Genomic DNA, 17399 nt, shown 5'->3' on the forward strand with positions numbered 1-17399 from the left:
TACTTTCGATGCTCTGTGGTAGATGTTTGAGTGGGTTTTTCCTCCTCTTGTGGCTTGTGTTCGACTTTTACAAGACGGGTAGGGGAAAATACTGATTTAAAGGACTACGGTATGACTATATCTCTTTTAAACTGCGTATTTTGGAGTGGAGACAAGTGGAAGTAAGGCTGCTATAGCTGATTTGGTGTTGGAAAGCAAAAAATGACATTTGGGCTCATTTTGAGCCCCATGCTGGATGGGATGGCTCTGTGCTCTCCCTTGTGTGCTTGTAGAGGCCACATTGCATCTTGACATGGGGCCATAGCTGGCAAGCAGCATTGAATATTCCCTTTGCTGTTCCTCTCTGGTGTGATTTTAGTTTTCCAGCACCCTGATGGGGTTCTGTGGCTCATCCTGATTGTCCCCTTCCCCTTGCTCTTCCTGATCCTCTGCTATCATCCTCAGCCATGAGCCCAGGGAAACCCGCCTTGCTACATCTCTCCTGCAGGTCAGCTCGTCCTCGCGACGATACAGGAAGGAACGTGGGTTTCGGCTGGTCATTGCACCCGCGAGCAAGGATTTTGCAAGTTCTAAATCAAGAATCATTGCTTCATAAGTGTGTCTCTCCAAACCTGTAGATTTAGACATTCCCTCACCACTAATTACATCCTCTCGTCTTGTAGCAGCAAGTAAAAAAGGCCAAGTTGGGCACGTCGTTCTGCTGCAAGCAGCCAAACGCGGTTTCTTGTTGGTTGGATGCTTGCGAGTTTCTGAAAGTACGTGGCCACTCTGTTTTGGGAGGTGCATCCTGCAGGGCTCGCCTCAGGATGGGGAGTCACTGGGCAGCTCAGGCCCCATCTTGGAGGGTGTACGTGTGAGTGACACCGACCAGTCCAGCATTGCCAGAGTCGTTCCCAATTAAAAGCGGAGGCAGATGCTTCAAAGGGAAGCCCAGATCGCTGATAACTGGTGGCCAGTGAGGTAATTCTAGGTGACACTGGAAGTGAGTGGTACCATCATTTGCCTTGTCGCAATCTCTGGCGTAGATGCTGGGCGTCACCGCCTCATTTCTGGAAACCGTAGGGTCCCATCACCTGCATTTGTCAGTCATTTGACATCTGAACTGCTCAGACAGATGCAATGCAAGACTGCCAAAATTTGCAGCGGTGTCCAACTCTGAGGGCAGTTTGCAAGTTGGCCTGTTTGCCTGGTGACAGCTTTTAATGCAGCATCTCCAAGTACAGTGTCCCACAAGATGCTCGGCAGCAGTTATACAGAGGTGAAAAGATTTCCAGGCAAGCTTCAAAGAGAAGGATGTGACTAACTGTCTTGCAGGGAGCCAGGACGTGGACCCAGCCAGATGAGGCATCTCACATGAAAGGGCTGCCAAAGGAAAGGGAGAGGACACGGATGAAACTGTGACTGGGTGATGAGGAGGAACAGGCAGTTGGGAAAGGTAGAGGGGAAAATCTCCGTGGGCTGTTTCCCGTGGCCAGGAGACATATCTGCTCTTCGGGGAGGTAACCTGTGGGTAAAGTGACGAACCTCAAGCACGTTGGCTGTCCTTCCTGGCTTCGCAGCGAGCCTCTGCTGCCTGTCCTTGGACAAGTCGCTCTCCTGGTGACTCAGTATCCCAGCTGTAAAACAGGGTTTGCTGCTTACCTCATGGGGTGTTGTGAGGGTAGGCTCATGGATGCCTTTGCAGTCTGATGCATTAAGGTGGGGGGAGCAGCAGAAAGAGAGCACAAAGACAAACGTAAAAATGGATCTGTACTTCCCCCGCTGCCTTCTCCGAGTGCAGTCATGTCCCTAATGATTATATAATGGTGACTTATTCATCATTGACGTACACTCCTTTGGTTGCACTGGTGGGAACAGTTTTTTGGTTTTATTTTTTTCCCCCTCAGGGTTTAAAGATGTAATCTTGTATATTTATATAATACGCTAATGTTTTAACCATTTTCTAATAGAAAATTAGAAGAAATAATGAAGAATAAATCAAAGTCAGACTAAATCAAGATGTAATCAAGTAATACAAGAGTGGGACAAGAAATAAAGTTTGCAAAGGGAGCCTCAAACAGAGGAAACGCAAATCCTGAGGCCTGAAGAAGGAGGGGTTCTGGTTTGTGTCTGTCTTCAACCCTGTAGCTGAGAGTGTACCTGAGGAGGCCTAAGACCAGAAAGCGGAAGGGGTCACTCCTTCTCAGCTCTTTCATTCTCAAATAAGCTTCTGCAAAAGGAAGGGGAGCTTGGGTTAACTCTAACCCTTGAAATAAGTGTCATGTTAATCTTACTCAGCTCACAAGGTAGTCCAATGGCTAATGTGCTGACCCGGGAGCCAAAAACCAGCAGTTTTTAGGACGGTTAGGGAATTGATTGACCTGGTGCTAACGCTTAGTTCTGTCTGTGCCTTTATGTGCTAAAGCAAAATTGAACTAGTTGTTTCCTCTGTTGGAAGAGGGGTGTGAGGCTTAAAGAAATGTGGTAAAGAACATGGAGATCCACAGGTGGAAAATGCTGGGGGTGGTCACAGCTTCAGAGTTTTACACAGGAGCAAAATGCGTGGTCATTATTCACCTGTCAAAGCTGGCTTTTCTTTAAAAAAAAAGGAACTCTCAAAGGCATTGGCTAGAGAATCGAAACATTCATCTTTTCTTAGTACTATATTTGAAAGGCTTTAGCTGCCTAAGTTTTCCTGGCACTTTCCAAGGCTATCTTTGGAGAAGAAAATAGGATTCTTGTTTTTTTTGGAGGAACAGGTGGCAGCATGTGGAAACTTTTTGTTGTTAAACTTTAGTCATGGCTCCTTTTTTCCTTTTCTTCCTTTTCCCATCTGCAGTTGAGTATGACAAGGAGTTCACGCCTCACCAGCGGCACCACAAGGAGTTCAAATTTAATTTGTCTCAGATTCCTGAGGGTGAGGCCGTCACAGCCGCTGAGTTTCGGATCTACAAGGACTGCGTTGTGGGGAGCTTTAAAAACCAAACCTTCCTTATCAGCATCTACCAAGTGCTGCAGGAACATCAGAACAGGTACGCAAGAGAGGGCTGGCTCTGTGACACCAGCCACTATCCTGGGGAAAGCTGAGCTTGTGCATTCATGTTGAGAGGACTGCTAAATAAATAACGGTTTAGTTCACATTAACAAGGTTGTGTTATTGCATGGTCCTTTCCTTTTGGGAAATGGGCATGGTAGAGTGCAAAATGGACCTCAGCCAGAGAAAGTCCATACATAGTATTGTAGCCCCAGGTGTCACTGAGCTGCAACCTTTGTGTTATCGTTAAATAGAGCAAGAATCTGATGTGAGGCAGAAACCGAAGTTACTGTGCTGGCATTGCTCTGGCATACTGAAATACACATACATGTCCCCTTTCAGCTTAATACTACCAACATAAAAACCATTGCCTGTTTGAAAAATACTGGTAATTAGTGGAGATTTGACCTGCTCTCAGCTGGACTTACATTGAAGTAAATAAAGCAGAAAAAAGTTCAGGATGCTGACTAAAGATACAAAATCACTCCTGGCCTTTCAGTGGCAATGAGAGAGGCAAAAGAGAGGTAGAGGAGAAGTGGTGATACAAAAATCCGAACAAGTGTAAATGAACAGATTAATTTAAAAAGGGGAATGTTTCAGATGGGGGAAGAATCACGTAAGGCTATTAGATGGAAATACACGGTCAATTCAATGTCAGAGTAACACTGTGGTACAAAAGTATTTCATTAGTTCTGCTGAAACATGTCAGGACTGTTTCTGCATCTCTGCTGCAGGCAGAGAAATCAGAAGCAGCAGTATTTAAAAAAGTTCAAAGGTTTCCTGGGTGTTTTCCTTTCTGGTCCTTCTTTCTCCAGCCTTTCCATTGGTACCATTTGGGGGTGTCTGCCTTTGATGATCTGCTGTTGTGAGGGCAACGTCAAATAGCTAGTGATTGTTCTGTGAGTGTGGCCTCTGGGAAATGGAGAGAAATACTTGGGTATACAGGTGATGGGGAAGAAGGTGTTAGTTTTAGAAGATCTGTGTTCCCTTTGTCCTTCGAGTTGCAAGTTGCTGGACTGCCTTCTGGGGTGAAGTGCTTGCTGGTTAGGGTGTGACATCAGTGCCCGCTTGCAGAGCTGGTGGAAGTCCAGGCGGTCATGCAGATTTCATAGATGTTAGCTGTATTGTTCATTTAGAGCCACATTGAATAAAACATGGTGAATGTTGGTCTGTTTTAGATTTCACAAGTAGAGATACCACCTCTGGAGCTGGAGGAAAACCTATGCCAAGTGGCTATGAAAGCAATCGACAATGCTGCTCTGTGTCGGTCACCCAAGAAGGGCACAATGTAGGAGAACTGTCAGCTTTTATGTGTACATAACATTTTTTCAGCATATACTGAGCAAGCAAGTAAAGCATTGCAGGAAAGAGAATAAAGTACAGGATACAGCCCCTAACATACCCCGTTCCTTATAAATTTGCAAACTTGTTCTGAAAGAGGCTGTGTGCTGCAGTGATGCTGGGACCTCGTATCTTTGTTTCAAATACCACGCCAGAAACGTGCCAAAATCAGTTTGTGCTGTGAAGCTGCAACACGTGTCCTTTGGCACTGGGCACTTTGGCATCTGCAGGTGCTGGGCATCACTGGGTGCTGGAGACCTCCCTCCAAACAGAGCACAGACAGCAGCTCAGTGGTGATAGCCAGGGTGGTCTCTCTCCAGAGCTGGCAAGTATTTTGAGTCTCTCAGTTCCCTTCCGTTGTGTTCCTCCTGCCACTGTTGGCGGCTGTACCGAGGGCATCCTCATGTTGGGAGTCATAAAGCGGCTTCCTCCAGGTCCAGGCTGCCAGCAATTCCCTGTCCCTCCTAACATGGGCTGGGCGTGAACCACTGACCCAGGGATGAGTGTCTGTAGTTCATTACTAACCTCTGACTCATGCAGTCCCTCAAGGCTCCCTTTCTGTTTCTTTTTCTTCTTTATTTATTTATTTTTACTGGTGGGAAGGAGGGAGACGCTTGGCTAAAGAAACTTGCGCTTTGGATGAGTCTGCGGGACTTGTCACATCGGAAGAGTCCGCAGGACTTGTCGCATCATCTGCACAGAGGTGGGCAAGATGTGGCTCACAGTTTCTTGCAGCTGTAATAAAAAGGATGTGCCCTTTTCCACCCTTTTTCCTTTCAACTGAAAGACTCTTTCATGTACATGTAAACTATAAAAACACATATGAAAACCTGTGCTTGTGTATAAATACGTAGATATGTATGTATTCTATATATCTGTATATAAAATTGTCATCTCTATTAATTGTCCTCTATAAATTTAAAATATGCAGATGTTAAAAGACAATTAAAATAAGATATTAGAAGCTGCCTACCACTCTTCAGTGTCAGGTTTAGTTGTAACTGTTATTCTTCAGTTGAGGTGTTGACTGTATAGGCTATTGCTGCTAGAGATTCACATGCAACCATGTTGGTGACCTTGGTAGACTTTGGCTTGTGAACATTCCTGAAAACAAATACTAGAAAGTTGTATTTAGCTGTTCAGTAAAGTCTCTTCATGGAGGGCAAAGATGCCTCAGATTTTTCTGGTATGCCTTAAGGAGCTGTATTCTTTGAGTGGTTTTGGGGTTTGATCATTAATTCACTCACTTGCTTTTAGTAGTGGTAAAAAAAAAAAAAAAAATCCGAAGTGCTTTTTTCTCCGTCTTTTGCCTCAGTGGATTAACTTGAAATACAATTTTTTATTTTCTGGTTGAGAATACTGAGAGGTTAAATTACAATAAAAGGACTATTTTTTGAAGGAACTTGCTAAATATTTGTAAAGCTTCTGTTTTGTTTTAGCAGCTATCTTATGAGCCAGAAAATAACAGCTGTCTTTGAAAAAAACCCCAAACCTAAAAAAGTTGTGTCACACTTCCTTTGAACTAATGGTTTGAATAACAGCCTGATTATTTCCTGACCTTTGGTGACATTTTATTGCATAAGGAAGAATCTGTACAGATTCTGAAGTCTAGCCCGTGAACTAGTAGGTGAAACAGAAGGAGTTTACGGAGCACCCTTTTTCATCTTGTTCTGCTGACAAATATTCCTTCTGGTCGGGAAAATTCACCTCTGAAGACCACAGAATGTGCTTGCGCAGTCAGTGTTGGCAGTCTCCAGAGAAAGTTCCAAGTCACCATGTTAATCTTGGCTTTTATGAGGTTAACCGTTGTCTGAGGTGATTATTAGTAGCTAATAAAATACTTCTGGGCACAAATAATTCTTAACAGGGCAGCTGGCATGTATGGATTTAAACCAGCAGTCTGCAAGAGAAAGATGCCATGCACCTCTGAGGGAAAATATATAAAGAAAAAAGAAACCTGCCTGCTCCTCTCAAATAAATGAGTTTGGGAGGGCAGGAGTTTAGAGGAAGATTCAGTGAATACAAATCTTCACCAAAGCTCACAGCCTGGAAGTATCCCTTGGCTCCGGTTAAGTGTAATGAAGTGGCTTAATTCAGTATTACTTGAGCAAAGAAAAAAAAGCTCATCTGGACAGTAAGAGCGTAAGTGTGTGACTCCAGCCCAGATGTGCGCACTGCTGCATGGAATTTCAAGGCACTGCTGGCTGTTCCCTGATGGCTAAAAACAAAACCAAACCTGAGGCTAAAATTTCTGCCAGTTACTGAATTATCAAACTGAATTATGCTACTGTAGGCAAGGCTAAAAGCAAGGATTTCATAGGCCTATTTTTGACTTTCTCCTAGATAGGGGTGTATGGAGGGAGAGTGTGAAGGTTCATACATCAATGCTGATTGAAATGGCATCACCTTCGGTGAGAAATTTGACCTTTTCCTTGTTCAAAACCATCAGAAATATGAAAACGATACTCGTGGAGGCTTTCCAGGCAGTGAAATGCACATTGAGGACAGTGTGGTCTAAGTACATTCTCTCTTAAAAAAGAAAACATTTTAATACTGACTCACTTGTGTCAGTAATATTTTCATCTCCCCATTCCTTCCGCCCTTTTGTGAGGTAAAAAAAATAGCGCCTAGAAACTAGGCTTTTGTTTTTCAACCAACCATGGTTAATGGCCACGTTTTGTCATAACACAAACTGCTGGAGTTGTCAGTGGGACGCTGCAAAGAGATTAATGAAATCCTCAAGACAGGTCAAGCTTGTGGCCAGCCGTCAGCAGAACGCGTTTCGGCTTGTGTGGAGAAGAGGTTTCACCAAACAAGGCCGATGTGACATCTGGTTTGCTCTGAGAGGAATGACTCCGGGTTTTGAAATGGGCTGTCGGGGGTGATGTCGGGAGGGGGAATGGGTGATACATCTGCTGGACGCTGCTGCCCTTCTGCTTCTGACCCCCCAGAGTTGAAGAAACTGTGCTCTTTGTTCCTTTGCTGTGTGCAGAAAGCAGGGAGGTTTGCCAGAACACCAGTTTAGGGAGGCAAGTGGCCTCAGCTTCCAGATGCTTGTCCCACCTTGGTCGTATCTGAAGGGGTGCTGAGTTTCAGCAGGCAGGAGCTGTGCAGCCTCAACTCTCCACCCTTTGGTGGTACGGATGCACAGCTGAGCCCTGCGTGTGGGCGGGTTTCTAAGGTGTAGGACTGGTTTTGTGGATGGACCAGCAAAGCCCTCTCTGACTTCTGATACCTCCTGTGAGTGGATTGCCATGTAAGCGAGACCTTCGCATGGGAAGGGAAGAAACGAGTTTTCCCTGGAAACAGCTCATTAATTTCTTTTTGTAGCTCAAAGCTTCCTTACTCTCACCCAGAGAGATGTCAGGTCAGGACCAGAGAAGGCAGTTTATGGTTGATCAAAGATGTTAGTCCTTGGTTTGGACCATTAGTATATTTTTAAGTGTAAATATCCTGCTAATGCAGACCTCAAAACACTCCCACACTGTCCAAACAACTGACCTATGAAAAACACAGTGGCCTGTGTTAGTGATCAAAGGAAGATATGGTACCTTAATGGTCTAAGTTTATTAAACAGTTTCTTTTTCACCCAGAATGCAATATAAAGACTTGATGTGCAGGAAGATTTCTCCTGTATGATAAAACACGTGTGAACATAGGTGTGCCCTGCAGAGTGACCGCCTGGGGAGTATGTCTTTCTACTGAATGCAGTTCCTTAAGGGTTAAGGCACTCGTTGGTTTTTTAGCTGCCAGTTACAGTGGTAATAAAGTCTTCCTCTTTGCAACAGGATATTTATACAAATGTGATCCGAGCTTCTAATCTAAAGGGCAAATTGATTTGCCGGCAGTGTTTATAGCTTAGAAAATAAATAACTGTCCTCAACTGGGTTTTGGAATGGGTCGTGTAATACAAATAACAACGCTAGCATCAATCTGTTTCAAGTTGGGGTCAGATTTGTATACAGTGTGCATATATTTGTATATGATAGAGCTGTTTCCGTGATGCTATAGAGAAGTGTCTGTCCGCATTTCAGTTCAACTCCCACTGTGGGTATGTAATTTGTTGTGGTTTAGGGTGGTTGGTTTTTAGTAGTTTAAAAGTTAAACTTATTCTGGATTAAACTTATTTGTTCTGCATCCAGCTGGATTTTTCTAACAAAACTTAATACCGTATCAGTGCCTTATGTCTTTTCCTAAAGGACAAAGATAAATACTACCCCTTTGCCTCCTCCCTCATCTTTATGCCTCAAATTGCATTTAAACTCTGAGGTACAGTACTGTAGCCATCGCTACAGCTACAATACCCTGTAGTCTCATTAAATCACAGTCAAAGAAATGAGAAATAAATCTCCTGTACCTGTGACTAGGGGCGATTTTTTTCTTTTTTCACTGTTCCTGTTGGTAAAGTGTTCATTCCTTAGAGCTGTGAAGCTCAAGACATTGAGCTGGATGTGAGGGGACACCTTTGCGCTCAAACGTTAGTGTTGGCTTTGCTGAGGATTATCACAGACCTGTAGGCTGAGCTTCCTGCAGTCTTGGCACAGGGAGATAACATCCTCGAGCTCTAGGCTCTGATCTTCCGCTCTCTGCCAGATGCAGCCTTGAAACCGATGTCTCACTCTGCTGCTCTTCCAGTGAGTCTACAAGACTTAACCCCCCACCCCTGCAGGCTTTACCTCCTGGGGTGATACCCACAGTGATACAGAACAGCTTTTTCAGCACAGGGGCAGGTTTTACCAGACAGAGCACTGAGGGTGTGGGGCTGGTAGGGCATCAGCGAGAAGCTGAGCTCACCTGCCTGTCCCTTCTCCTGGATCCCAATGTCTGGCTGCATCCAGGCTGTCTCTCTTCTCCCTGTGCCAAATTGCAGACCCTCTCCAGAGCAACCTGGCATCACTGTTCTGTGCTTTTTCTTCCCCTGGCTGTCAGTCCCTATGAATTAGTACCCAGTTGCTGGTTTATCTATTTCACCTTGGAAGTAACTTCATTTGTGGCTGACAGCGTTTCATAGTCCCTTCCTCGTTTCTAAGGAGCTCTTATGGGATGTGCATGCCTCTCCTCATCCTCTGACCCGTAGATGGTGTAATAGCTACTTCAGGACAGTTAAACTCAGCTTTATTTCTTCTCATAAAATGATAAGAGACGGCCTTTGCTTTCCATGGTAGCTTATTCCAGGTGCTGGCATTCCGCTGCCTGAGGCTCTCTGTACGAGTGAGTGCTGATTGATTGGATTTTGTATGGTGCTTTTAAATCTTTGGAGTAATGGTCATTTAGACATACTAAGTTGTTAAGGTTTTGTATTGCATCTGTTGGCAGTACCTCATGCTGTGCGAACTCCGTATACAATCTGTTCTATAAGTAGTAAACACTTCTTTAAATTCAAAGTAGTGCTTACATCTACTGAAATATGTTGGATCTACGGTTTTGAAAAGGCTGTGATTTCAAGGTTTTATCAGTGTAGAGCTCTGTTAAACTCTGTAAGACTGAGCCAGTTGTGAGTCCAGTTATTAGTCTGTCGTTCATGGATAAGAGCAAATAATTTTGCTAGTTTGCTATATGCAGAGTAATTTTCACAGAAGGTTGATGTCAGTGCAAACTAAAGACTCAGATCCTGAGGTACCAGAAGAGTATTTAGAAAGTGTGTTAATTAAAGTGTAAATCCCACACACTTCTGCGTGAAATTCCCTTTTGAGAAACTGCTGCTAGGCAGTCTAGACTATTATGTCAACTTGTCTTTGAAGAAAAGTAAACAAAAAGGTTCAGCTGAGGAAAGTTTTAGAGACTTAAAGTAATTAATGCTTTGGTAAATGGCTGTTGATGCGTAACAATCCCTTAAACACCTGGGTAATTGCGAGCTTTGAAGTGGGGCCAAAAATATTGTTCCGAGATCTGTAATTAAAATACGAGACCTTTAACTTGGTCATTTTGAAGGTGAGATTTCTGTTTGTTCTCACTTGTCTCCCTGGTGAAACTTCTGCCTGGTTGGGGAAAGAAGGCCAGGGAGGGTGGGAAAGTAAAAAACCTAATTCAACAGATGCTTCTTTAAATGCAGCTTTTTATAGCTTTGCTGTTTTTCCTGTAGCAAAGTTCCATGTTGTAATGTGTACCCAGAACAGAGGAATTATTTTAATGTGAACATTTCACTAAGTATAGTAACTAAGATTAACCACTTGACCTGGTTACTAATTTGACTAAATTCTAATATAATTAGTGTTCAATTAAAGAGAATTGACACCTAGAGACATTTTGTTGAAAGGTTTACACAGAGGTTTCAGTTAACAAAATATTTATCTTACAGGGAAAAAGTACTAAACTTAAATGCAAGCTGTTTCTCCTATAAGTGCCCTGAGTACATGGTTGGGATGCCGGCATTAAGAATAGTAGCCGTATTTGATATTTATATCTGAAAAATCAGCTTGCTCTCTGAGGACACTGGACCTAAATCCTGCCTTCTGAATTACACAGGCCATATTTCTCCTGTAAACTGTGTACTTCTTTCTGTTTATCCCAGCCACTGGTGATTGCTGAGCTGACCTTTGTTTCTCCGTCCTCCTCCAGAGTCTTCTGAAGGCCATGGAAACACTCACATTTGTTTCCTGGGACTTGAGACCATACTTCAGGGCCCTGATCCAGAACAAAATGCTCCTATTTCAAGCTGGGAATCTCTTTCCTATTTAATGTCCTCTCTTGTCTCGGGAAAGTTGTCTCAGCCTCAGTTTCTCCCATTCACTTGCATCCCGTTAATAATATACGGTTGATACCCTGATTATGGAAGTCATTAAGTGAACTCATCCAGATGGCTAAGCACACTGAAAATAAAGATGAGACTGTCAGGTACCATAGTGACAATGAGATGACAGTAGCTGTATAAAAACCCAGAGGCAGGTTTAGGTAAAGAGGCTGTTAAGAAACTGCCTCTCTTGGTGATAAAATTTCTCTTCTGTACACTGAATTTGAAAGTCCTGCTGTGCAGGTGCCAGAGGTCCTGTGATGTCCTTGATGTGAGGGGTTGCTTTGGCATGAAACCTATGGACTTTTTTCAGCCTGTGCTGAGAACAGATATTTCTTCCTCTCTGCTCAACAGTGCTGGCTCATGCATTTCTTCCAGTATTTCTTTTTCTAGTTTTCCCCATTCTTCATGCTCCCTTCCCGTTTCCCTCAGGTCCCGTCTTGCCTGTTAGTCTCAAATGCTGAGGTTTTCAGAATTCTTCCATTGATGTGACCATGTATATGGTTGAGTGCTTCCTCTTGGAATGCCACTGCCCACCTCACTGCACAGGATCAGTGTCATCACTTAATGACTAGAAATTCAATACTTTGTTTCATGCAACTTGCTCGTTATGTGATCCGTTTCTCACCTTTTTGTCCGCTCTTCAGATTTCGCTTTGACTATTGGCTTGCATCTGCTTGTGTGTAGCACTCTTCAGCACGGTATCTGACTACTTCCTAAATATTTCTTTTTTTAACATGGCTGTAAGGCAAAGCTAGTGGTGGTGTTCTTGTTGTGCAGATGAGAAGCTGATGCATATACTGGTGAGGGTCAACTGTCCACACCAGGTTTAGTTGCTGCTTTTAGATGATTTCTTTTCCTTTATCCAACACTGCTCTTTGGCTTGCAGGAGTACCCTGCTTGTCTGCTCTGTGTACGTGCTCCAACTTTTGCAACAAGTCGGGCCATGGAGTGTGGATCTGCTAAGCCAACACCGATGGCAAATGTGGTCCTTGCCAAAATCAGCCAACAGTCCAGCAGCAGGAGTGGTGATAAGGGCAATAAGGCTGTGCAGCAGCTTTAGCTCTAATGCTCTCCATCTTTCTTTTGCAACCCTAGTGGGAGAGGAGCAGAATAAATGGTCTTCAGAAAGCAGAACTGGGCGGGGGGGGAGGGAAATTCCAGTCATGGCTGCGTTTCCCTATGAACTTTGAGGCAAGACTGAAAGTGTGGGATCCACATCAGTGATGCCCGTTACCACATTTCTTGGAAGTCATGTTGCTGCAAGTGGCAGCAGGAGCAGGTTGTGGCTGTGAGCCATCAGTGCAGGAAGATGCCAGTAGTTTCCCAACAACTTCTAGAAGCAGAGGGGTGCTGAGTCAGGAATAATGGGCCTGATTCACAGAGGTGCTTTCTACTCCCTTTACTCTGCAGACTTCTTCCTTTCATCCAGGGTCTCTCCAGCTCGTCCTTGCATGTCCATGTACCCCCCCCCGACAACTGCAGCAAATCCTTCACCCGTCCCGATCTGATTAGATTTTCTTTCCAGTCCACCTGGGGCCAGCCTGGGAGATGTCCCGGTCTCCGTTCCAAGATCAGACATCGTACGGCTTTTTTGCAGGAGTAGCAAGGGCATTTCTTCTCAGGCACATGGCTGCAGGGAAGAGCAGTTTCCCCTCAGGTGATACATGGCATTTGGTTTACCAAGGGAGGAGAAGGAAAGGAGGAGAAAGTATGTTCCCTGCAGACAAAAAATCCAGGGGATTTTGTTGCTAAGCTCAGAATCTCTGTTAAGCCTGTGTGGGCAGCAATTTTCAAGTACTTACTGCTTGGCCAGTTTTGAGATAATTTTCCTTCAAGGAGCAAAGACATACAACATTTATATTCTGGAAGAAAAAAGAAAAAAAAAATGTGCTTAAAGACTCAGTTAAATAGTTGGGATTCTTTTTTATGTGAGTAAATTATTTTTTTTTTCCCCCCTGATTTTGTCTTTGGAAATAAGTGACAGAATATTATTTTTAAACCTTCATGCCAAAACCAAAACTAGTGAGAGATTACTTGCAGTTTTGTGCAACTTGGTGAAGTTTGGGTGACAAACACTAATTGAAAACAGACTTAATCAGAAAGTATTAGGATGTGTTACCTGCTGGAATTACTACAATGACCTACAATACCTGTGGGGTGAACCTTCAGTGGTGGCTTCTTCCAGTCAAACAATGCGAGATTCAGCTGAATAGCAGAGCTAATTGAAAACCACTCCTGTATGAATCTTTTTGCAGAGAGTTAACTGGATTGGAAAAGCCAGTTGTCCACTTTATCTGCATTATACAAAGGAATTCAAATATTTCCAAAGAGAGTTTGACATGCTGAGATAAAATGGAGCATTCTTGTTTGGTATCATTGTACATTGGGCAGACAGTTTACTTATTACATTTGTGGAGGATACTAAATGGGGGAGACCCACTTGAGGGCAAGTCCATAATTTAAGTAATCTAATAATGATGGAGATTCAATCGGCCCAGCGGAGGGGAAGTGTGATTTGGTACAGAGAAGAATTGCATTTGGCCATGAAAGATGAGTGATGTAAATAAACCGTAGGAAATGACTGGGTCCTTTGTGGTTCAGCAGCATGAATCTAAGGATTATAGTGGATCACAAGGTGAACATGAGTTAACAGTATGAGTTTTGTGAAGAAGCCAAAATCATATTCTGACATGTATGAGTAGAGGCATAGTCTGTGGGATGCATCATGATTATCCTTCCACTGTACTCAGCATGAGGGAGATCTAGATCAGAGTTGGGTCTATAAAGAGCAACGAGCATAGACAAAGTCTACAAAACATGTCTTACAAGGAAAGACTGAAATGTTGTTTTGATAAGAAGGAGAGGTCATTGTTGCATTTAAGTTAGATACAGGGTGTTTCAAAAAGGTGAAATTTGAAATCACTACATCTCTGTAACCACAAACTATCGACTATTGTCTCAATGTTGTCTGTACAGCAGGTAGAAGTAACATAGGGCATTAATACAAATTCACTAAAACTTGATTAACTGGTTAAACCACTTGTAAATTTTTGTGTAATTGTAACATATTGTGTCCATCTTTTTTTGAAGCACCCTGTACTATGGGGGAAAAAAAAAAAAAAAAAGGAAGTGTTTCAAGTGAAACCCATTCAATTTCTTGGAAAGATGGTAGGGTTCCTGAGGCTGGAAATCTGTAAGATCAGGTCAGGAAAACATCTCTGAGGAGTGATGTGGGTATAGTTGATCCCGCCTGGACTTCAGGGAATGGGCTAGATGATACCATGTGGTTCTTTCCAGCTTTACAGCTTTCTGATGTCCAAGTGTCTTCCCAAAGTGCAAGGCAATGGGAATGTAAGCTCTGAGCATTCCCAGTGGCTCTGCAGCCACACGTTTGGATTGTTGGGGGCATAACGCCAAAGTTACTCTAGTCTGGAGGCTTTAGTGGGACGTTGTCTGGAGCAGGTGAGTGCCAGGGAGAGTATGGCACTTAGAGGAGGGCAAGTGGGACAGGAGACCAAAAAGCAGTTGGTGTGAGGGGAAAAGTCAAAACAGGTGCTAGGAAAACCTGTTTTCACATAGAATCAATTTCAGGCATTGGAGAGGACCAATGGGTAAGTCACATTTAGATGTGAGAATGATCTAGCAGTTCATTCCTCTCTTAAACCTGGAGAGGGGAAGAGCGGTCTCAGCTGCAGCTGCTGTTTGTGGTCTCCTTTAAGCAATCCTTCAGTTTATACACCCTGCCTGGGAAAGCCCAAATCTTTGAACCTTAGGGTTTCCAAAGCACATAGCAGCTGGCCAGCCCCAGCCACTTGCTGCTTGCTGTTGGGGGTGAAGGTCAGAGTTGTTCCTGAACCCTCTTCCCGTTGGAGGAGCGGTGGCAAAGGCTCCTGTGGGAAAGGCTGCTGAGTCAACCACAGAGTGTGCAGCTACCAGTGAGGTGGAGGAGAGCCTGCACGCTATAAAAATAGCCGCACTAGGAGCCCTAATATACTTAAGTGCTTATTTTTCCATGTGTGATCTCATGCAAACCAAGCTGCTGGGCAGTATGACATAACAGTTGGCCAAAAATAAAATGTAACTCAATCAAAAAAATTTTTTTTCTAAAGTTAACCTTTGATGGGTGGCAGGGACAGGTAGCCTGTTTTCTCATTTCCATTAGGTTATTGTTAGAAAAAAAATCCAGGGGAAAGACAAGTGAAGATGGGATTTTCATCTGGTATCCATTTTGTGCTGATGGCCACAGGTTAAGGGATAGGAATTGTGGCTCTCTTGCACAGGGAAGTTATGACTATAATGCAGTAAGAAAATGTACATGGGATTTCTCCAGCTGATTTCATTGAATGGAGTTTTGGTGGACATTTGGTGCTGCAAAAAAGGTATAGGCTTGAGAGCATTTGAAGCTGAAGCCCGTGAAAGAGATTGAGTATCAACAGCCTTGGAACAAGGCACTAATCCCTGTTGATAAGCCTCAGAAAAATGTCTTTAGAGGCCTTTAGAGGTTCATTTTCCTTCACTGTTTGATGCTTGGTCTGTTAGGTGACTTTTTTAGGTGACTTTTTTTTTTTTCTCCATTGTGGTAGATCTGTTTTGTGGAATGTGGGCTGAAACCACAAAACCCCTTTGACAAACGCCAGTGAATGCTTGGGAATGCAGGTACTTTGACCACTCTCCTGCCAGAGCTGGCATTGGGCTCTTCAGGAGGAAATGTTGCTTACGAATCCTTTGCCAGTGGAGAAGCACCCAGATCTAAGGACTAGGATTGCTTTCCTCCAGCCTCAAAAATGGTGAAAAACTTTCATAATCCCAAATTTCACATGCAGAATTATGTGCATCTCGTGGCCAAACTGTGGATAAAACCAGTCAGATTTTGGAGACTACTTTTTTTTTTTTTTTCCCCCCTAACTATTAACATCAGTTTTACATATTTCAAGTTTTCTTGTTTCTATAACAGTGAAAGCCGGGGGAGAAAATCCCAGACATCACAATCTTGTCAATATGCTTGTCCTCTGCAGAGCCTCTGACCTGTTTCTGCTGGATACGCGGGCAGTGTGGGCCTCAGAGGAGGGCTGGCTGGAGTTTGACGTCACTGCCACCAGTAACATGTGGGTGATGAACCCTCAGCACAACATGGGACTGCAGCTGAGTGTGGTGACCCGGGACGGTACGTTACAGGCCAGTTAATGTGAGGAACCTCACGAGCCTCTTGGATGCTGTTCTAGAAATGATGCTAACAGAGTCCAGTTGTGATGTGGGCAGTGAGCACCCTGCCTTCATAGGCAGCTGTAGCCAACAACTTGAGCAAAGCCACTGAGGGCACAAATTGAGGACTGTCAGCTACCCAGGGAGGTGTCACAGCCCCAAGCCTGACAGTGTTCAAGAAGAGACTGGACAATGCCCCCAGACACATGGTGTGAACTGTGGGGTTGTCCTGTGCGAGGACAGGAGTTGGACTCCGTGATCCTTGTGGGTGCCTTCCAGCTCAGGACATTCTATGATTCTTGGCTGTTCCATGACAGACATGTCTTTCCCCATGAGTGAGGTCAGGCATCTCTAAACAGTACCAGGATGAGGTGCTGGAGGCAGGCTGGGGTAGGGTCCCGGTTCCTGAGTTGGGAGGTAGAAGGGGACATGGAGGCAGGATCCCAGGTGGGATAAGGTTTAGAGGTCAGAAGAAGGCATCATGTTTTAGCTATGCACCTCCCCACGTGGGTTTATGGCAGCCCTGCTGGCTGATGCAGCTGCCGTTGCTGCTTGGATTTCACAAAACCTGAGGTGGGATCCCTGCACTGGAGAAGCAATGTGGTTGCTGTGTGGGGCTGGTCCCTCCCAGGGCAGCTGCAATGATAGCATGTCACAGCCCACAGAAACTTCGAAAGGTGGAAAAGGAGAGAAGAGACTGCAAAAGAACATATGAGGCTGAGTGTTGGAAAATAAGTGGTGGGGAAGGAGAGGATCTAGATGACCAGAAGGTGACAAAAAAGATGACAGGGACATCTTTCCTCTATAGCAGGGCTGTCAAACTCATTTTCACTGGGGGCCACATCAGCCTCACAGTTGCCTTCAAAGGGCCGAATGTAATTTTAGGACTATATAAATCTAGGAGTAGTTACATTTATACAGTCCTAAAATTACATTTGCCCCTTTGATGGCAACCGTGAGGCTGAAGTGGTCCCTGATGAAAATGAGTTTGACACCCCTGCTTTATAGGATCCACTCTCCAAGCTTGTATTTTCTTCCTATGACTTCGTCCTGGGTTTTGGTACATCTGTGGGGTTGAAGGAGACAAGAAGGGTTGTCCACTCTTCTCCC

General features: G+C 44.2%; 1 protein-coding gene across 2 annotated transcripts in view; it reads left to right on the forward strand.

The window, feature by feature from the left end:
* BMP6 (bone morphogenetic protein 6) overlaps positions 1 to 17399 on the forward strand; it is a 95047-nt gene that overhangs the window by 63608 nt on the left and 14040 nt on the right. For both annotated transcript variants that reach the window (XM_071804555.1, XM_065830808.2), the window contains exons 2-3: positions 2819 to 3011; positions 16103 to 16251. In XM_071804555.1, coding sequence (XP_071660656.1) covers positions 2819 to 3011; positions 16103 to 16251 — 342 coding nt within the window. The remainder of the gene's footprint in view (positions 1 to 2818; positions 3012 to 16102; positions 16252 to 17399) is intronic.

This window comes from Patagioenas fasciata, chromosome 2, assembly GCF_037038585.1.
Source record: "Patagioenas fasciata isolate bPatFas1 chromosome 2, bPatFas1.hap1, whole genome shotgun sequence".
Classification (NCBI taxonomy): Eukaryota; Metazoa; Chordata; class Aves; order Columbiformes; family Columbidae; genus Patagioenas; species Patagioenas fasciata.